This window comes from Megascapheus bottae, chromosome 17 (assembly GCF_031878675.1).
Source record: "Megascapheus bottae isolate mThoBot1 chromosome 17, mThoBot2.hap1, whole genome shotgun sequence".
Classification (NCBI taxonomy): domain Eukaryota; kingdom Metazoa; phylum Chordata; class Mammalia; order Rodentia; family Geomyidae; genus Megascapheus; species Megascapheus bottae.
Window position 1 is genome coordinate 32,715,940 of NC_143525.1, and position 21,282 is coordinate 32,737,221.

Consider the following 21,282-nt stretch of genomic DNA (forward strand, 5'->3'; position numbering starts at 1 on the left):
CACCCCACCTCCACAGGGAATTCTTCTGAGAAAACACCAATTGTTTCCTGGAGCCCAGGGTTAGGTTTCTGAGGTGGAACGGGCCCGGTTTCTGAGGTTTCCACCACATACTCTGTCTACCTTTTATCTTGGTTTGTGGTTGGGGATCGGTGATAGCTCGGTCTGTGTTCTAGTGATCTCTCGCTTGCTTCTAGGTCCTTCCCCAAACAAGGTGACATCCTTTGCCTTCCACTCGGCTGTACCCTCTTCCTCCATGGACTTCCAAGAGAGGGACAGCCTGGCTGAGAGTACTCAGTCCTCGAAGCCCAGCAGCGCCCAACAGGTCTGAAAAGGGAGCACCAATGGGTGGGCCTTGTTCGGGACCCAGGTGGAAGGGAGTAGATGTGGTGGGCTCTTCAGCAACTGCCCTCTCCCCGTCCTCAACTGCAGACCTCTGAACTGTGGGAGGTGGTGGAGGAGCCTCGGGGCAGGCTGGGAACAGAAGGCATCATGCCTGAGAGGCAGGAAGGCCACCTGCTCAAGAAGAGGAAGTGGCCTCTGAAGGGCTGGCACAAGGTAGGGTGACAGGGCAAGGGGAGGGGCCGTGTGTGGGAGGTTGCTGGGCTGCTCTGGTATTTCTATATGGAAAAGTCTGTGTGTTTGCTCTCTCTCCACCTTGTTCTCCCGGCCGCACATTCCTATCCCTTCTGGGGCAACGTCACAGAGGTACTTTGTGCTTGAGGATGGGATCCTGCACTATGCCACAACCAGGCAAGACGTAAGTCAGGGCCCTGGCTCAGGAGGTGTGAGAGGAGTCTTTTTTTCAGAATGCTCTGAGCAGGCTGCAGGAGGGGGGAGATCTGGAATCAGCCAGAGCAGGGATTGTACCCAGGGTACCTGAGTGTGTGTCCCCAGGCAATTTATAATTGGATCACTGTATCCTCTAGCTTCTCAACTTGCAGATTCAACCAACTGTAGATAAAGTCAAATACATATATAAAATGATTTATATCAAATTGCATCTGTACTGATCATGTACAGTTTCTTGTCACTATTCACCAAATAATCCAATATTACAACTGTTTACATAATATTTACATAATGTTAGGTACAATGTATAATCTAGAAGTGACTTACAGGGTTCAGAAGAGTATAGCTGAGGGGCTGGGAATGTGGCTTAATGGTATGGAGTGCTTGCCTAGCATGCATGAAGCCCTGGGTTCCATTCCTCAATACTACATAAACAGAAAAAGAAGTAGTGCTGGGGTTCAAGTGATAGAGTACTAACCTTGAGCAAAGGAAGCTCAGGGCCTGAGTACAAGCCCCAGGACTAGCAAAAAAGAAAAGAGTATGCATGGGCTTTATGCAAATGCTACTTTTTGTTGTTGTTATTGTTGTGGATCACAGGGCTTGAACCCTGGGCCTGGGCTCTTTAGCTCAAGGCTAGTGCTCTGCTCTACCACTTGAGCCATATTACCACTTCCGGTTTTCTGGTGGTTAATTGAAGATAAGGGTCTCACGGACTTTCCTGTGCCCGAGCTGACTTTCAACCTCAATCCTCAGATCTCAGCTTCCTGAGTAGCTACGATTACAGACATGAACCACCAGCACCCCACCAAATACTACCTTTTTATGTGAGGGTCTTGAGTGTCCATACATTTCTGTATTTTCATGCATCCCCCAAGGATGCTGAGGGACAACTCAACTTCCCTGGGCATCGGCACCCTCCCCATAGACTAGGAGCACGCTCACACATTTTTTTTTTTTTTTTGCCAGTCCTGGGCTTGAGCTCAGGGCCTGAGCACTGTCCTTGGACTTTCTCAAGGCTAGAGCTCTACCTCTTGAGCCTCAGCACCACTTCCGGCTTTTTTCTATGTATGTGGTGCCGAGGAATCGAACCCGGGTCTTCATGCATGTTAGACAAGCACTTTAACCACTAGGCCAAACTCCCGGCCCTCACACACTTATATAAAGTTATCAGGAGGGCTGGGGGAAAAATGCACTGCAAATTCTCTGGATGCTCCTGATTACCAACTAGGTACCCCAGGAATGGGTGCTTTCTCACCCTGGTTCTTATCCCCATTCTTATGCTGGGAATAAGGAGCAAAGCTAGACTCCAGGTGTTTCCTTCTGCCATGCAGACCTTTGCTCTGTGACTTCCTCGAGCTCAGCAAGAAGCTGGATATAATAAAACATTATGTAGACGGAAGATGATTACCAATGCCCTTTTAGTGTGACTTGGACTTGAGGGTGAATTGCTGTCTGGCTCTTGAACCTAGGAGCCTAAAGCCAACCCCTACCCTTCACTAATCCTCCACCCCAGATCACCAAGGGGAAACTCCATGGCTCCATTGATGTCCGGCTCTCCGTCATGTCCATCAACAAAAAGGCTCAGCGCATTGATCTGGATACCGAAGACAACATCTACCACCTCAAGGTGAAACATCTGGGAGACAGGAAGTGTTCTGGTCCCCTTGATGGCAGAGGTATTGTGGCACAGGCCCAGAGACTCGGGGTCTGTGGGTCTCAAGATCTTTTCCTAAGTTGTCAAAAAGTTGCCATCATAAAAACAGGCAAAGGCAGATTCATCCTTTTGACTGTTACGTGAAGAGACACAGAGCCAAGGGCTCTCACACTGGGATGTTGCATTCCGCGAGCCTGCAGGAGAGAGGGGGTTGTGCAAACTAGCCGAGAGAGCTCCTCTTGCCTGGGGACTGGAACCCCAGATTCTTGTTCTTGGAAAGTAGACCTTTTCTCCAACACTTGTGCAGATCAAATCCCAGGACCTTTTCCAAAGCTGGGTGGCCCAGCTCCGTGCCCACCGCCTGGCGCAGCGCTTAGCCATGCCCAGCAGTGCTCATCGGAAGGTAGGACAGGCCCCAGGGTGAGATGTGGCTGGGGGGAATCTGTGAGAGCAGGGGAGGTAGACACCACCGTTCCTGACTCTTGGTTCACCCACAGGTTCCTGGCACCCAACTTCTAACAACGAGTAGTGCCTCGGCCCTACCTGGTGTTGGACCTCGGGAGAAGGTGTCTTCCTGGTTGAGGGACAGTGATGGCCTAGACCGCTGCTCCCATGGTAAGGGTTCTAGTTCAGTATCTGCATGCATAAAGTCCAGGCTGCTGGGTTTAGGAGCCCCAGTGTGAATGGAGAGGTGCTTCTACCTATAGGATGATTAAAGTCCCTTTGGTAGATTCTCCCCCAAGAGGCCCCAATATGTATATATGGCAGTCATGGGGCTTGAACTCTGGGCCTGGGCACTGTCCCCAAGCTCTTCAGCTCAAGGCTAGTGCTCTACCACTTGAGCCACAGTGCCACTTTCGGTTTCCTGGGCAGTTAATTGGAAATAAGAGTCTCACAGGCCGGCTGCCGGTGGCTCACGCCTGTAATCGTAGCTACTCAGGAGGACGAGATCTGAGGATCGTGGTTCAAAGCTAGTCCAGGCACTAAAGTCCATGAGACTCTTCTCTCCAATAAGCCATTAGAAAACCAGAAGTGGTGCTGTGGCTCCAGGGTAGGGTGATAGCCTTGAGTTGAAGAGCTCAAGGACAGTGCCTAGGCCCAGAGTTCAAGTCCATGACTAACACACACACACACACACACACACACACACACACACACACACAAAGTCTCACGGACATTTTGTGCCTAAGCTGGCTTTGAGCCTCAGTCCTCAGCTCTCAGCTTCCTGAGTAGCTAGGATTACACATATGAGCCATTGGTGCCTGGCTTTTTTTTTGGGGGGGGGGCGGGGGATGGGTCAGTTGTGCTCAGCTAGGGGCCCCAGTCATACAGATGAAACAGGGCTTGGACTAGGCACACAGACAGACCAGAGCCAGACTCCAGACAAAGATACTCAATGCCCTCATGGGCAAAAATCCAGGGCGAGAATGTGCTTTAGAATTCAGTTTCAGCAGTAGGAGACTGAGATGTTGGCCCCCGAGAGGGAAATTCACACCAAGATCAAGAGAGAAGTAGGGTACCCTGTAGAGGGAGCAGAGGTGAAAGTGATCTGCAGACAGGGCAGATGGAGCTTCGGGAAGGCCAGGAAGGCAGCAGAGCCCTATAAGTGCTTTGGACCCATCTAGAAAGGAGGCGAGTAGTGTGAAGGTTTTCTTGGCCCCTTTGGAGGAAGGAAGCCATGGGACAGATTGGGATCCCTGGCTGGTTCTGGGAGAGCAACATTCTCCTTTCTTCTCCCCCAGCTCTCTCAGAGTGTCAGGGGAAGCTGCAAGAACTACACAGACTCCTCCAGAGCCTCGAGTCCCTGCACCGAATCCCCTCAGCCCCTGTGATCCCTACACACCAGGTAAGGGCCAGGGTGGGGATAAAAGCTGCCTCCTCCTCTTCTCCTGGCATAGGTTTTCATTTCTAGCCAAATCACTGTGGTCTTTCTTTTTCTTCCCTTTTTTTTTTTTGCGGGGGGTGGGGGGTGGTGAGTGGTAGGGCTTGAGCCTTACTTCTGGATTTTAGGTGGCTCATTGGAGATAAGAGTCTCACTGCCTTTCTTGCCCCAGCTAGCTTTGATCCTCAATCCTCAGCCTCTTGGTTGCTAGGAATACAGACATGAGCCAGCCAGCACCAGACTCACTGTGGTTTTCTTTTTTTTTTTTTTTTTTTTTTGCCAGTCCTGGGCTTGAGCTCAGGGCCTGAGCACTGTCCTTGGACTTTCTCAAGGCTAGAGCTCTACCACTTGAGCCTCAGCACCACTTCCGGCTTTTTCTATGTATGTGGTACCGAGGAATTGAACCCGGGTCTTTGTGCATGCTAGGCAAGCACTTTAACCACTAGGCCAAACTCCCGGCCCTCACTGTGGTTTTCTGAAGAGCCACTTAACTGCTCAGCTGCCTCTGTCCTGGTCCAGCCCGCCGAGGCTGGCTCTCAGCAACTTCTGTGGTCACCCCTCATATGGTGACCCCATATGTACCTAGGGTCACCTGTGTTGTTCTCCATGCCTTCCCTGAGCATGGCTGGCTACTGCCAGTCAAATGCAATTATCCCCATCTCAACCTTCCAGGCCTCTGTGACAACAGAGAGACCCAAGAAAGGAAAACGGACCAGTCGCATGTGGTGCACGCAGAGCTTTGCCAAGGATGACACCATTGGACGGGTGAGATGGACTGTGGGCCCCGAATTGCAGGGGTGGGGTCCCCCGAGGAAGCTGTCCCTTCACTTACTCCCTTTCACTGCAGGTGGGTCGTCTCCACGGATCTGTTCCCAACCTGTCCCGCTACCTGGAGTCTCGAGACTCCTCAGGTCCCCGTGGGCTGCCACCCCCAGACTATGCCCACCTGCAGCGCAGTTTCTGGGCCCTGGCTCAGAAGGGTGAGTGTACACCAGGGGTGGGGGGACAGAGAGGAGTGGGGGGACGAGGGCCAGGAGTCTGACGACCTGCCCTCCCCTGATAGTACACAGCTCCCTCAGCAGCGTTTTGGCTGCCCTCACCACTGAGCGGGATCGACTGAAGGACCTGCACCAAGGCTCGGAGCTATCACGGATGGGGGTGAGCCTTGGGGATGGGGGGCTGGTCAGGGGGAGGGCTCCAGGAAGATCCTATAGCAGGTCTACACCTGGGCTGAGAGGATGGCGCAGGCAGGCCCTGAGGAAGTGAAAAGTGGCAGGTTGGGGAGCATTTCAGCCTCTGCCCCCTATCTTCTCATCCTCTGCCTCAGGACTCCGAGGCTCCCGCTGGGCAGAGACGTCTTCACTCTCTGTCCATTTCCTCAGACACCACCGCAGACTCCTTCAGCTCCCTCAATCCTGAGGAGGTAAGAAGTGGGGTGGCTGAAGGGAAGGGGCGCCATTTTTTTCTGGCAGGAGTGAAGGCCTGAGTAGTAGCAGTGGTCATTTTTTAGTCCTGAAATAGCTGAGATAGGCGAGGTGCTAGTGGCTCGTGCCTATAATTCTAACTGCTCAGGAGGCTGAGATTGACTTGAAGCTGGCCCAGGCAGAAAAGTCTGTGAGACTCCTGGCTCCAGTGAACTAGTAATGAGCCAGAAGTGGAGGTATGGCTCAGTAGTAGGGTGTCAGCCTTGGGCAAAAAAAGCCAAGTGAGAGCATGTAGCCCTGAGTTCTAGCCCCAGTACTGACACACACACGAGCAATTTTTTTTCCTTTTTTAAAAAAATTACTCAGGGCCGGGAGTTTGGTCTAGTGGTAGAGTGCTTGTCTAGCAAGCATGATGCTCTGGGTTTGATTCCTCAGAACCACATACACTGAAAAAAGCCTACGTAGTGCTGGGGCTCAAATGGTAGAGCGCTGGCCTTGGGCTTTCAAGGACAGTGCTCAGGCCTTGAGTTCAAGCCCCAGGACTGGCAAAAAAAATTATGGTCATTGAACCCAGGACCTCTCATACGCTAGCTAGATCCCTTGCATAGATCGGATGCTGGTTCACTGAACCACATCTCCAGTCTTCTTGCTTGTATTTGCTTCTGAGACAGGGTTTCACTTACTTTGCCCAGAATGGCTTTGAAGCCTAGATCCTCTCACCTTTGCCCCTGAGTACAGAGATTATGTGCGTACACCACCAAGCTCAGCCGACAGTTGTTTTTTTTTCCCCACACAGCTATTTTTAACTGATCCTTAACATCTACAGAAAGCTATTACTTTAGAGTCCATGAAGGTGATTATTCATCTCCATGTGATAAAACTGAAGCCCAAAGAATCTTAACTGATGAGGACAAGGCTGCCACGGTTTTGAACTGGACTCTAGGGCTGGACTCGGTGGGTCTGAATCGGGCTCCTGCTGAGCTGAGCCTCAGTGCCCTGATGGGGGCACCAACACTTATAAAGCAGGGGTGGGTGTCAGGTTTGAATGACTCAACACAGCCAAAGGGCTCAGTCAGCGCCAGGAAGTGTAAGCAGGGATTACGGACCCCATGCGTCCTCCTCTCAGGCTGCAGTTTGTTCCCCACTCCCTCTCCTCTGCCTGCTCAGCAGGTGTCAGGCTCTGAGTCCCTCCAGAGGAAATGGCCAGGCCAGGAGGCCTGTCTGCCCTCCAGGGCCTGATGCCCATCTGTTCCCACAGCAAGAAGCTCTGTACATGAAGGGCCGAGAGCTGACCCCCCAGTTGTCCCAGAGCAGCGTCCTGTCCCTTGCCGACTCCCACACAGAGTTCTTTGATGCCTGCGAGGTTCTGCTGTCCGCCAGCTCTTCTGAGAATGAGGTGAGGGAGGAAGAAGCTGGCAGGGAGAGGGGAAGGACTTTGGGAAGATCCAGGTGGGCCCAGAAAGATGTGGCTTTACACAGAAACCTCTGCTGGGGAGTCTTCTTCCGGTTTACTGGGTTCTCTGAAACAACTTCAGATCTACCTCTAGCCATCTTCCCGGGACACCATGTCACCTTCTTAACCCTGTCACCCCTAAATTCAGCCTCCTCCCATCCCCTTAACCTCCCTTCCCTTGGTGTCCTGACAGTTTTCCAAGTTCTTTCATATTGGTTGAGCTCTGTCCTCCCCTCCTAGGTGGAGGCGGGCACAGTTTATGATGTTAGCCCTCCCAGGGGAGTGCTTGGGGACACAAAGATCACCATTCTTTCTCTTTCCCTTCCTCCCAAAGGGCCAACTGGGCACCTTCTTGCTAGGCCCTGGGCACTGCTCAGCTGCCTGGGGAAGCCCAGTCTGCCCAGCTTGTCATATGTTCTGGCCCAGGGCTCTGAGGAAGAAGAGTCGTGCACCAGTGAAATCACTACCAGCCTGTCTGAGGAAGTGCTAGACCTCAGGGGAGCCGAGTGCTACCAGAAAGGTACCAGCTGGGTGTGTGGGCAGTGGGTCTGGAAAGGGGCAGATGGAGAAAGTATATTTACCCAGGGCCCATGCAGAGAACATACCTGTGATAACCAAAGAGTTCATGGCTTTGAGTGCTACCCCAAGAGGTTTAGGCCTGGTTCTGGCCTTTGTCCTACTAGGCAAGAATACTTGCTTAGGGCCTGACAGAAAAGAAGATCCCACAAGTCTGAAAAACAGACAAAAGACCTTGCTTTGCCAGTTTATGACAGAGTGGCCTGGAGCCTCTCATGTTACTTAGACCCTTTTCCCTCCTCTACAAAAGAGGCTGAATAATCTACATCTTTTGTGTATAGATGGGCCAATACCGGAGTTTGAACTCAGGGCCTCACTTTTGCTTAGTTTTTTCCATTTAAGCCTGACACTCTACCACTTGAGCCACACCTCCACTTCTAGCTCTTTGCTGATTAATTGAAGATTTGTCTATCTGGGCTGACTTTGAACTACGATCCTCAGATCTCGACCTCCTGAGTAGCTAAGGTTACAGGCATAAGCCACCAGTACATGATTACTCATCTACATCTTGTTGCCTCTTCTGTTTATTAGGGTATCAGAGGCAAGGAAAGGGAGCTCTGGGGACTTCTAGGACATTGTGGATAGAAAGGAAACTGTCCTCTCTGGTGTAAATCCACAGCAGCTTGTCAACAGCTAGATCATCAGTTACCCTGCCCACACATAGTAGGCAGAAAAGGGCCCTGGGCATGAGCATACCCACTAGCACAGACAGGGACCCACTGAATGTGGAGCGCCAGTGTCCCTGCGAGACTGACATGGCGGGTTTGGCCCCAGGGGGGTGTGTTCCAGGGAAAGCTTCTGGGCCCCCCCGCCGTCGCTGCCTGCCAGCTGCCAGTGGGCCTGGAGCGGATGTGAGCCTGTGGAACATCCTGCGTAATAACATTGGCAAAGACCTGTCCAAGGTGTCGATGCCCGTGCAGCTCAACGAGCCACTCAACACGTTGCAGCGGCTCTGTGAGGAGCTGGAGTACAGCAGCCTCCTGGACCAGGCCAGCCGTGTGACTGACCCTTGCGAGCGCATGGTACCTGCCCAAGGCTCTTCCCTGTCGACCCCTATCTCCTGTCTTTCAAACCCTTGCCTCCCAAAGTCCTGTCTGTGCTGATCCTTGAGCTTAGACTTCCTCATTAAGACCCTAGACTCTGCTGTTGTCCCCTTTGCAAGACCCCCCTCTCAGCTCCCTACCTTCCCCGCTCCCCAATTGTATTGTCCCTGCCCTTCCTGCAGGTGTATATAGCAGCCTTTGCCGTCTCCGCCTACTCCTCCACATACCACCGAGCAGGCTGCAAGCCCTTCAACCCTGTCCTGGGGGAGACCTACGAGTGTGAACGGCCGGACCGGGGCTTCCGCTTCATCAGTGAGCAGGTATTGTCCCTAGAGTGGTAGGGCTGGCCTCCAGGGCTGGGGCAGAGGAGGATCTGGGCTTCAGGGATCTCAGGTTGAATGAATAATACCACCAAGGCATGGGGAAAAGCATGGTACAGGGAGCCTGGACCAGGCCCAGTGGCATCTTATAAAGGTGGAGGTCTCTGCTCCCTTGGCAGGACCCTGGAAGTGGTACTCAGGAAGGCACGCTCTAGGAGGTGACCTCGATCCAGGTCTTAAAGGATGAGTGGGAGAAAGCCATGGAGTAGAGGAGCTTGGGGAAGTGGGGTGGACCAGACAGTGTGAAGGAGAAGGTGGATAAGTCACCAAGGTTAAAGATGGAGCTGGAATGCAGGGAAGGCTCAATCCCGAGGAGCCTTGTAGAGAAAGTGAGCAGTGAATCCTGATGGCGGTGGGGAGGTGGGCAGGATTGGGAAGAGTAAAGCAGCATGCTCAGAGCTAGGCCATGTAAAGAACACAGGCAGTGGTGTGTGACAATTGCCAGGGGCAGTTAAAGCCTTCTCTAAGTGCTGAAGAAGTCCTGTACTTAGCTGTAGAACACTGTGTTCAAGAACTCTGTGTGCTGCCCTTGACAGGACTTGGGGTCAGCAGGATGGAGAGCATGGGGTAGTGGCACTTTGCCAGGTACATGGAATGTGTTGGGTGGAGAGTTCTGCCCCAAGGCCACTTCTCATGGGGTCACACCTGAAACAGGTCTAGAGAGGGATCCTGGCAGAGTAAGGGTGGGGGAGATGGTCAGTGGGAGGAAGTTAGAAGGGATGCAGTGGGCATGGGAGGTGCTGGTTATCAGGATGGAAACTGAGGGAAGACATGCTGCCATGTAGGCTGGACTTCCACAGGAGATGCCGAGTATGGCTGAGGTCAGAGCCCGGAGCTTTGTGGAGCTAGCAGGTCTGAGAGTGTTCAGTTGAGTGTGGGCAGTGTCACTGGGGACTCCCTGTGTATGTCTGAACAGGAGAGCAAAGGGTCATTGGTCCTGGGAATGTCAGGTGTGGTTTTGATGTTTTTTTCTTGTCAATCCTGGGGCTCAAACTCAGGGCCTGGGTGCTGTCCCTGAGCTTATTTTGCTCAAGATTTGTACTCTTTATCTTTTGAGCCACAGCTCTACTTCTAGCTTTTTGGTAATTTATTGGATATAAGAATAACCTAGTTAATTGGAGATAAGTCTCATGGGTTTGTCTGCCCGGGGCTGGCTTGAACTTCAATCCTCAGATTTCAGCCTCCTGAGTAGCTAGGACCACAGGCGTGAGCCACCAGCAGCCTGGCAGAATTTATGGAAAGCTGGTAGCAATTTGAAATAGTACAGCTGAGTGTACAGTAGGAAACAAGCTCTCATTCCTGCAGAGATGTATAGGTCTAAAAAGGGGAGGCTTGCTCACTGAGATGGGAGGACAGGACTGATGGAGCAGAAAAGGGAGAGGATTGGGAGGGCTGAGACACTGTGGAGAAACAGGTGGGGTGTGACATTCAGAGGCATTTCCTTTGACCTGGAGGCAAAGGTTGTAAAGAGACTAGCTTGGGTCCAGATTCTTGTGGGATTGATAGGGAATGGGACTGCCAGATGTACAGTGATGTGGAATTGGAAGTTTTTCTATATGTCAGGAAAAAGATTGGATCCAGTGGTATACAGAGGAGCCCGTGCCAGCATCATTTCTGGAGAGTGGTAGGAAAAGGTTGCTGAGGGTCGTAGGGGAGAGAATAGAAGGGAAGGTAGGGTGGGGATGGCAGCCCAGGAGAAAGCAGAACCATTTGAGAGGACATCCTAGCCAGTGTTGTAGGGGACAGGGAACAAGGAGAGGAGGGACGAGGGGGTGCTGTGGAATGTGGGAGTTGAAGGTCACATTGGAGCCGTTCCAAGTGAGGACAAGGCCAAGTGTTTGCTGGAGTGTGGGGTGGAGCCCGAGGGTGTGATCAGCTTTCAGCAGAGGAGACTGGGAGAGAAGAGGGTCCTCAGGGGAAGGGTTGGGTTTCACACAGGGCACAAGGTAAAGGCCGTAGGCACTGTTAGGAAAACTGTAGGTCTGAGCAGTGCTGTTCAAGGGCATCATTGACGGGGTTCCAAGGGAGCCCCTGAGTAGGCAAGAGGAAGAACAGAGGGCCTTGTGGAGCACAGAGGATATGGATCTGGACTGTGGCCAAGAATGGTAGCAGCAAGAGACCTGGAACTGACTGGTCTGGTTCCCAGGGAACTGGGGTGGGGGCAGGGAGCTTTGGGAGGCTCCCAGTGCCAAGCCTAGACCCCAAGGCTTCCTAGGGACAGCCTCAAAAGAACTGCTTTGCTCACCAAGGTCTCCCACCACCCTCCCATCTCGGCATGCCACGCAGAGTCGGACAACTTCATCTTTTGGCAAGGTGAGGGGTGGGGCCGGGTGGAGCCAGGGGTAAAAGACAGCCAGGAAGTGGCTGGGACACCCTCTGGACTTTGCTGTTTCCTGCCCCTTTCCCAACCCAACTCCAGATATGAAGTGGAAGAACAAATTCTGGGGCAAATCCCTAGAGATCGTGCCAGTGGGGACAGTCAACGTTAGCCTGCCCAGGTGAGTACCAGAAACTTACAACAGCCAAGCCGTACCCCAGGCTGCTTATGGGGGCCTGTGCTCCCGAGGCTGCTGGAACTGGGGACAACGCTATCCATTTTTACACCTGCATTTGCTGCAACTGTGATGATAAAAAAAAAAAAAAAAAAAAAAAAAAGGTGAGACGCCTCGGAGCAGTAAAGATGGAGGGATCAATGCATTCTGACTGATTTGGCATCTTGCAGTTTTGACTATGATTCACACAAAGAGATGCACTCAACACTCACACGTGCATCTAAATTCATGTCAGGACTAATGGGTCACAGTCTCATGTGAACAGCCCCCATCTAAGCTCATTCTACAGGGATTGGAGCATGGCTCTGTTGCTTGCCAATGTGCCAAAGCAGCAGATTCCAGTCTCACACACAAAAAAACTAAAAACCCTCACTTGGGGCTGGGAGTTTGGCCTAGTGGTAGAGTGCTTGCCTAGCATACACAAAGACCCGGGTCCGATTCCTCAGTACCACATACATACAAAAAGCCAGAAATGGTGCTGTGGCTCAAGTGGCAGAGTGCTAGCCTTGAGGAAAAAGCCCAAGGACAGTGCTCAGGCCCCGAGTTCAAACCACAGGACTGGCTAAATAAATAAATAACCCACCCTCACTCTACAGGTGGGTAACTGAAGCCAGAGAAGAAAGGAGATTCAGTAACAGGGACCTTTCCTATTTTCATCCTCATTTTTTCCCCTGCTAATACTGGGGCCTAAACTTAGAGCCTCATGCTCTCACTTAGCTTTTTCTCTCAAAATTGGTGCTATACCACTGAGCCATGCACACCTCCACTTCTAGCTTTTTGGTGGCTGATTGGAGATAGGACTCTCATGGACTTTCCTTCCTGAGCTGGTTTCCAACCAAGAATCTTAGATCTCAGTCTTCTGAGTAGCTAGGATTACAGGCATGAGACACCAGTGCCTCACTGCTTTTTACCTCCATCTCTTAGGCACATGGGTGTATTGTGAGAGACACCTTTACCGAGTCCTCCCTCACCTTCCCCAGAGCCACGTGACCTGTACCACTTGTTCCCCTGGGCCCACCACATCCCTCCCGTCTCCTGCCTCTCTCAGGTTTGGGGACCACTTTGAATGGAACAAGGTGACATCCTGCATTCACAACATCCTGAGCGGCCAGCGCTGGATCGAGCACTACGGGGAGGTGTTGATCCGGAACACGCAGGACAGCTCCTGCCACTGCAAGATCACGTTCTGCAAGGTGGGTGTGGCCTGTCTCATCACACCGGCCCCCTCCCGCAGCTTCTGCCTCTCCGGTCACTCAGCGCAGGGGCCCCACCTGTCCCTCCCCAGGCCAAGTACTGGAGTTCCAACATCCATGAAGTCCAGGGCGCCGTGCTGAGCCGCAGCGGCCGCGTCCTGCACCGGCTCGTTGGGAAGTGGAATGAGGGGCTGTTCCGGGGTCCTCCGCCAGGGGGGCAGTGCATCTGGAAACCCAGTAAGCAATCTGGGCAAACCGGGTAGGGTGAGGGAAACTGTGGCACAGGACCCCCTGCCCCAGCCCTTTACCTCCCCCTAGACTCCATGCCCCCAGACCACGAGCGCAACTTCGGCTTCACTCAGTTTGCCTTGGAGCTGAATGAACTGACTGCAGAGCTGAAACGGACCTTGCCGTCCACCGATACAAGGCTGCGGCCCGACCAGAGGTCAGTACCCCAACCCAGGAGCCCCCCAGACTTAGTGTCCCAGCCCCGATGCCACTGCAAGAAGGTCTGTCCTGCTGGGCGCTGGTGGCTCACGCCTGTAATCCTAGCTATTCAGGAGGCTAAGATCTGAGGATCACGGTTCAACGCCAGCCTGGGCAGGAAAGTCTGTGAGACTCATGTCTCCAATTAACCACAAGAAAACCAGAAGTGGCACTGTGGCTCAAAGTGGTAGAGCACTAGCCTTGAGCTGAAGAGCTCAGAGACAGTGCCCAGGCCCAGAGTTCTAGCCCCACCCACAACTGCATAAAAATAAGAAACGAAGATGCCTCCTTACAGGGCTTCTGCAGAGCCTGGAGCCGACACTAGTCAAGCACCACAAAGACAAAGCCAGGCAGGGGAAAGAGGCTTTGATTTGGGGCCGAGTGGGAGGCAGAGCCCCACTGACTGGGCCGTGGATCTTCAGGTATCTGGAGGAAGGGAATATACAGGCTGCCGAGGCCCAGAAGCGAAGGATCGAGCAGCTGCAGCGAGACAGGAGGAGAGTCATGGAGGAAAACAACATTGTCCACCAGGCTCGCTTCTTCAGGTGGGCAACCTCGCCTTCCACTCTGTCTCTCCTCAGCCCAGGCCCCTCCCCTTTGGAGTGGGATCACCACTGTGGGAGGCGGTACCTGAGCCCAGCCTGCCTTCTCCTGTCCCCTGCTCACACTCACCCTCTTCCCCCAGGCGGCAGACAGACAGCACTGGCAAGGAGTGGTGGGTGACTAACCACACATACTGGAGGCTGCGTGCCGAGCCCGGCTATGGGAACCTGGATGGGGCTGTGCTTTGGTAGCCCTGGCCCTGGGGCAGGAGGCTCAGGGTCCCACTCTCCTCCTGCCCCTACCTCTATCACAGACCCATGGATGAGACCAGGCTCCCCCTCAGGCAGCCCCTGCCTCCAGCCCTGTCCCCTCTGCTGGCCAGAGGGGCTGCAGCTTAGCTCGCCTCCATTGCACAGTTGGGAGTCAAAACAGTCTGTTTCTCCAGTCTGTGGCTCCAGCAACTGGCATGTGAGACCCTTCTTGCTCTGTCATTCCCCTCTCTATCCCCCTAGGGCTGCTTGGAGGAAATGCTAGACTTCTTAGATCTGTTCCCCATTTCAGTGCCTTCCTAGGACACAGGGGACCCCTTGATGATACCCAGGCTTTTTGTCACCAGGGCACTAGCCCCACTGTGTAAAATTCAAGTAAGTGAAGGAGATGAAATGGCTTTTTTTTCCCCCACTTGCCTCATCTCCAGTGTCTGCTCCTCTGCCCCAGTCCAGCAGGCCTTTCTCCAGCGCCCTTTGATTCCCCTCCTCCCAAACTACAAAGCTCCTGCAGACTCTGCTTCCCTGTGGACCCTCCCATCTCACCTCAGCAGATGCCCCAGAGCAGACAAGGCCTCTCCCAAAGGTGGAGAGCAGCCCGAGATGCCTGGCCTCAGGCCCACGAGGAGGGAGTGTGCAGGCATGAGTGTAAAGTTGTGTAGGAGTGTGTGTATGTGTGTGTATGTGTGTGTGTGCGCACGTGCGTGCACATGTGCACGTGCCTGTGTCCTGCTTGCGGGCGAGCAGGATTCTTCAATGTAGCCTGGACATCCCACTGGATGTCTGCCATCCTTGCTGCTCATTTGCTCAGTTTGCCTGAGTCAGGTGAATTGCTGACATTCCAAGTTCCAATAAAAACCGATCCAGACATTGGCCTCTGACCTCATTGAGGAAAATGCTTTTAAGCTCCACAGAAGGTCCCCAGCCTTGAATCATATCCCTCATCCTCCATCAATGTATAATCGTACCTCCTTAGCCCTGGGAATAATGTACCTTATTTAGAAATAGGTTCTTTTCAAATACAGTGAAATTTCAGAGTCATAGGGATTAGGGTAGCCCCTAACTCAGTGGTTGTTTCCCTGTAAGAGAAAACTGGCCACACAGACCCATCCAGGGTACCATGGGAAATGGCATGTGGGAGTGGGCTGGATGGGCACAAAGGCAGATTGGAGACACCTGCAGGCAAAGAATGCCAAGGATGCTGGCAGCCCTTGGAAAGTAAAGGCTCAGGGAGAAAGCCCACTCTGAGCTTGAGTCAGGCCTGCTGTGTGAAAGACCTCTGGCCTCATCAGTGAGAGAAATGGTCTCTGGCATTTGTTTGGATTTTTTTATTGTTTTTGTTTTGTCCATTTTGAGGCTTGAGCTCAGGTCCTGGGTACTGTCCCTAAGCTTTTATGTTCCAAGATAATGATCTACATTGAACCATAGTTCCATATCTGGTTTTCTGGTGGTTAATTGGAGATAAGTCTCATGGACTTTCCTTCCCAAGCTGACTTTGAACCATGATCTGTGTAATATCCCAGCCATTTTGGGGGGCCTGAACCCCCCAGAAATAGTCACCAGCACTCAATGGTCAGAGCCAAGAGTCATTTTTAATAGAATAGCGGCTACTCTCCACCTTGGGGCTGATAAGAGAGCAACCTGACCAACCTTCACTGGGACTGAGCTTTTAAAGGTAAACACCACACACAGGTGGAAGTCACCTTATGACGTCACTTTACCATGCGATCTGTCGCCAATAACTACAGGGATGGGACCACATGGGGGCAGCCATAACCACTCGCAGGTGGTCGAGCAAGTTAGGCATTTACAAAAACTTGGCAGCTAAGCCTGCTAGATTATTGCAATCATCAGGTGCCTTCTGAGTAGCTATTACAGGCATCAGCTGGCAATGCTGGGCTTATTTTTGCCAATCCTAGGCTTAAGCTCAGGGCCTGAGCACTTGGGTTTTCTCAAGGCTAGAGCTCTACCACTTGAGCCACAGCACCACTTCCAGTTTCTATGCTTGTGGTACCAAGGAATCGAACCCAGGTCTTCATGTATGCTAGGCAAGCACTCAACCACTAGGCCAAACTCCCAGCCCCTTGTTTTTGTCTCTCAAAAACAAAGATCAAGGCTGGCCTTGTTCTTGCTGCCTCAGCCTCCTGAGAGCTGGATTACAGGAGAGTGCCATCATACCTGGCTTCAATTTTGTTATTTTAAGCCATTCACGTTATGGAGCCCTAGAAAAGGAATGCTGCTCCCTGCTCACATGAACTGAAGACCTAGGACTTCCCCCTCCCTTTGAACCTCGCCCTCTGCCCTTCTACAGTCTCTCCATTCTGGTCCTTTCGGTCACCCAAGATCTACTAAGGTTAGGCCTTCTAAACTCTGTCCATTACACTTCCATTCTAATGCAGACTTTCAGAGTTATAGTTCAAAGAAAAACCAAGGCCACTTCATTCAGCCTAAAATGCCTCTACTACTTCCCAGTACCGAAGGCCAAAATCTAGATCATCAGCCAGATGGAAAACTGCCTGCTTGTCAGGGGCCTGGAATCTAGCTACCCAGGGGGTTGCCATCTAAGGATCGCGGTTGAAAGCCAGCCCAAGCAGGAGAGTGAGTCTCGTCTTCAGTGAGCCACCAAAAAGCCAGAAGAGCTGTGGCTCAAGTCATAGAACTAAAAGACTCAGAGGCACACCCAGACCCTGAGTTCAAGCTCAAAACCAGCACATACACACATAAGAATGAAAAATGTATGGTTCCAGGCCCTTGTCTGGCATGGAATGCCTCCTCCTCAGTGAGCATCTCACCCAAGCTTCGTATTCCCTGCATAGTGAGAATTCTAGAAAGGAGGGAAAGAAGAGGTAAGAGGTAAAGTCAGAGGCACGTTCCCCCCGCCCCCGACACTGAGGCTGAATTTGCAGTATCCCAGCCATTCTCGGGGCCCAAACCGCCAGCAAGAGTCACCAGTACTCAGTGAGCTGAGTTAGGAGTCATTTTAATAGCAACCTAGCGGCCGTTCTCCACCCTCGGGCTGGTAGAGAGCAGCCCTGACCGTCCGTGGGGCTGAGCTTTTAAAGGTAAACACCGCACGCAGGTGGAAGCTACCTTGTGATGTCACCTTACGAGGCCCACAGTCAATAAACACAAGAATGAAACCACACACGGGTGGTCGAGCAGGTGAGGCATTTTTACAAAACAAAAACAATTGGCAGCTAAGCCTGCCAGGTTATTACAATTCAAACCCCAGATTGTTTTTGTTATTTCCCAGCTACTCTGGTGGGATTTGAACTTGCCACAGCAAAGTCATCAGCACTCAGTGAATTGGGCTAGGAATCATTTTGTGCGGTGACTGCTGTGCAGCCTTGGGCTTCAGTGGTAAGCACCACTCACATAACTACATGCAGGTGGTCGAGCAGGGGAAGCATTTTTCCAAAAACCAAAAAACAATTTGGTAGCTAAGCTTAACAGGTCAAATTTCAAAGCCAGGTCCAGCTGCCTTTACCTGTTGACCCTTGAAGCTCTTGGACTTCCAGTGTCAGAGGAAAACGAGTGATGCCACTGCGCCGGATTTCATCTGTTCCCTCGGCCTCTCACTTCACCCCACCTCCTTGTACCAAAACAGTTGGGCTACCTGCCCCCCCATCTCTGCTGAGGTTTGAAGGGTGCCCTAACAGGAAGTCTTGCATCCTCTGGAAGTGACAAAAAAGGGGAACCCTGAGTTACAGTCACCCTTCCAAGTGCCCTTTTCTCCTTCCCTTAGTCCAGGCACTGCCAGTTGTTTGCTTTTTTGAAACAGGGATTTTTCTACATGGCTCAGGTTAGCTTCAAACTTGTGATCTTCCTGCCTCCCAGTCCTAGTTTATTGATGGAGAGTGTTAAAGTTAAATACCCTAGGCATGACACCGTGCGCCAGAAATAACCTCAACCCATGCCAAAGCCAGCCAAAACATTCAAACATTCAGGACCTTGTCTAAGACAGTGCATGTGCCCGCCAGCCTACGTCTTCTGCCTGCACAGGTCCAGATGCCAGCTTACCAGTTGTAGGTCAGGGTGCTTATTCTGAGTCCAACTGGGGATGGACATTCCCTTCTGAAAGACTTTTTCTCCTTCCTTCTTTCTTTTCTTCCTCCCTTCTTCCTCTCACAACTTTTATTTCTTTTCTTCTTTTTTTTTTTTTGCTGCCAATCCTGGGGCTTGAACTCAGGACCTGGGCACTGTCCTTGAGCTTTTTCAAGGATAGCACTCTACCATTCGAGCTACAGCACCACTTCTGGCCTTTTCTGTGTATGTGGTACCAAGGAATCAAACCCAGGGCTTTGTGCATGCTAGGCAAGCACTCTACCACTAGGCCACACACCTGGCCCACAGATTTTCTTTTCTTTTTTTGTTTTTCTTCCTTTTAAATGACTGTACTAGCTCTTGAACTTGGGCCCTGTGCCCTAGCTTTTGCAGTCAAAGGTGGCACTTACCACTCACGGCATTCTGGTGGTTCGTTGGAGATAAGAGTCACAGACTGGATTCCTGCTCAGGCTGACTTGGAACAAGATTTTCAGAGCCTTCTAAGCAGTTAGGATTGCAGGTGTGAGCCACCAGCACCCAGCTGAGTCATCGCCTTTTTTTGAGATCCTCTAAGCAGAAAAGGAGATGTCACTCACTTCTCTCCCACTGGGACCCATCCCTGAGGTCCAGAAAGCCAGCACATACTTGGGAGAGTCTCCCTCCACACCTGCCCAATGTGGCCCCATGTGAGTCTTACTCAACAAATGGGGTGGTACAAGGGCAGGTTCCCAGATTTTCACCCCACTATTGTTTTCTTGTCTATCCCCCAGAGCCAGTATCGTCACAGGAGTAGTGAGTGCTCGTGCTGACAGATGAGTCAGCTGAGGAAGGGGTTCTGGAACAGGGTAGTCACTGTGGCATGGGGTTGGGAGGGGTTCACCCTGGGGTAGGGTTTTAGTGATTTCCACATCTTCTTATGTATGTCATTCAAAGTCTTTGAGGTATTTAGATGTTTCCAGGGATCAGTTCACATGCACAAACCCAAGCCATTAGTACCAGATCCATGGGCATGCTGAGCCTTGTTGGCTGTGAATATGAGAAGCCTCTCAAGATGAAGGATCCATCCAGAGGTTGGAAGGTAACTAGGCATGGCTATGGGAAAGGAAGGGTGTGAGTGGAAGAAGTGGAACAGTGAGGGCAGCAGCCAGAAAGGAAAGAGGAACCGAGCAACCTACAGTGTGTCCAGAACAAAAATGCTGCAATTCTCCAAATGTCCTCAAGAGGGCGTCGGGGACCTTAGAAAGACCCAGTTCAATCACAGCCTGAGCTCCACCTTCTGCCAAGTAGCCCAGGATGAAGCTGGGGCTGGAGCCTAGCTCAGCAGTGATACATGGCAAAGGCAGACACCACTTCACTACCTCCCCACCCCACCGTGGCTCAGAGGACATTTAGGAGTCAGAAAATCCCATTCTGGAGCCACTCCCAGAAGCTGCCCAGACGGTCTACTGGAGGTGGCCCCCATTCTCCCCTGTGAATGCCCTCCACACCCCAGGCCTGTCCCCTAAGTTACTACAAACACAATGGGTCCACGAAGCATTAGTTGTTATTGGCTTCGGGGCCACTGTCTACACTAGCAAGGAATTCTGGGAAGTCTGAGAATTCAAAATCCAAACTTTGTTTTAGAACCCATAAAATTTGCATTTGTTAATGTCGGAGGATACAATGTATATTTTTAAATGGCTAGTTTTACAATTTTCAAATATTTTAACTGGGCCCCCACAAATGCTAGGAGTGGGCAGGAGAAGAGGCCTCCTGTGTCTCTAAAGAGTGGTGCACATGTGCTCATGTGTACATAGTTTGAAGGCGGAAACATCCTCTGTCCCTCCTGGAAGAAATGAAAATAGGGATAGGAAGGAACAGGTCTGCAGGGCCACAGAGAAGTTTCAGCTGATAGAATCTCACCTTGAACCCTTGGAGAGGGGTAGAGAAAGTGGGAGATGGGGATTGGTGGATTGATTGATTGATTGATTTTGGTCATGGGGCTTGACCTCAGGGCCTGATCACTGTCCTTGAGCTTTTTCACTCAAGGCTAGTACTCTACCACTTTGAGCCCCAGCATCACTTCCATTTTTCTGGTGGTTAATGGGAGTCTCGGGGACTTTCCTATTCAGGCTGACTTCAAACCGTGATTCTCAGCCTCCTGAGTAGCTGGGATTATAGATATGAGACACCAATGCTTCCCTCACCTTTTTGGAGCAATGTTTTTGTATTTGACAGAGCGTGGGGACACTGCAGATACTAACTGATGTCCACAGGCCTGCAAACCAGTGGTTCTGCATTTCTGAGGATAGCTTATCTCCATAGAGCTCACAGGCCAGGCAGAAGGCTGACAGCACTCCATCTCCCCATCACCCCCCATCACAGCCCACAAAAAGAAAAGAAAGGTGGGGACTCGACCATTGGCCAAGGTGGAGAGACTGGACTCTTCACTTCAGATCCTCCTCACCGCTGGAGCTTTTATTTTGTCTGCTTTGCTTTGTTTTGAGTTATTGTTGTTTGATGTAGGTCTTGCAGGCAGCCCAGCCCCCCTGGAACTCTCTTCCTCCTGTCCCGCCTCCCTGGTGCAGGGTCACTCAGCATCCTTGTGTCCATGTCCACCCCTGACCGGTCCCAGCTTCCAGCTATGAGGAACTCTGTGCGCCCTGCAACCCCCATGCAAGAGTCCTGCTACCAGGACTAGAACATCCAGAGGGGCAGAAGTCCCAGCTTGCTGAAGTTAGAGGCAGAAATAGGTGCCTGTCCCCTCCCTTGCATGGCCTTGAGCACTTGCTCTGGGGTGGCCAGGGGTGTGACTTGGTGTCTGGGGACAGGGCTTGGCCTAGCCCACCTGGGGAGCGGCCTGTGGGGTCAGGGCAGAGAAGATGCTGGAGCGGGATGGAGCAGCGCCTCAGGTCCCAGGCCCCCCAGCCATGCCAGGGTCCAGGCTCCAGCGCTCAGGGGAGGCGCAGAGCCCGAGTTGAACTCAGACTCAGTTTCCCTCTGGCAAGGGCACCTCCC

At 52.1% G+C, this 21,282-nt stretch overlaps 1 protein-coding gene across 1 annotated transcript; it reads left to right on the plus strand.

Moving 5' to 3' along the window:
* Window positions 1-206: 206 nt before the first annotated feature.
* Window positions 207-15,109, plus strand: Osbpl7 (oxysterol binding protein like 7). The gene is made up of 22 exons (XM_090350714.1): window positions 207-322; window positions 430-555; window positions 704-757; window positions 2,303-2,416; window positions 2,751-2,846; window positions 2,941-3,058; window positions 4,186-4,289; window positions 4,998-5,090; window positions 5,173-5,305; window positions 5,389-5,483; window positions 5,653-5,748; window positions 7,008-7,145; window positions 7,629-7,722; window positions 8,553-8,800; window positions 9,004-9,141; window positions 11,451-11,514; window positions 11,621-11,699; window positions 12,802-12,946; window positions 13,039-13,183; window positions 13,265-13,391; window positions 13,855-13,977; window positions 14,118-15,109. Exons 1-22 carry the CDS (start codon window positions 254-256, stop codon window positions 14,224-14,226), a joined length of 2,508 nt encoding a protein of 835 aa, XP_090206840.1. The 5' UTR covers window positions 207-253; the 3' UTR covers window positions 14,227-15,109.
* Window positions 15,110-21,282: the final 6,173 nt, after the last annotated feature.

Excerpts from the sequence above, each read along its gene's own strand:
- Osbpl7 (XM_090350714.1), top strand. The coding sequence starts at position 254 with ATGGACTTCCAAGAGAGGGACAGCCTGGCTGAGAGTACTCAGTCCTCG. Across the intron at positions 758-2,302 it reads ATGCCACAACCAGGCAAGAC|ATCACCAAGGGGAAACTCCA; the intron begins GTAAGTCAGGGC and ends CCTCCACCCCAG. Across the intron at positions 13,392-13,854 it reads AGGCTGCGGCCCGACCAGAG|GTATCTGGAGGAAGGGAATA; the intron begins GTCAGTACCCCA and ends GTGGATCTTCAG.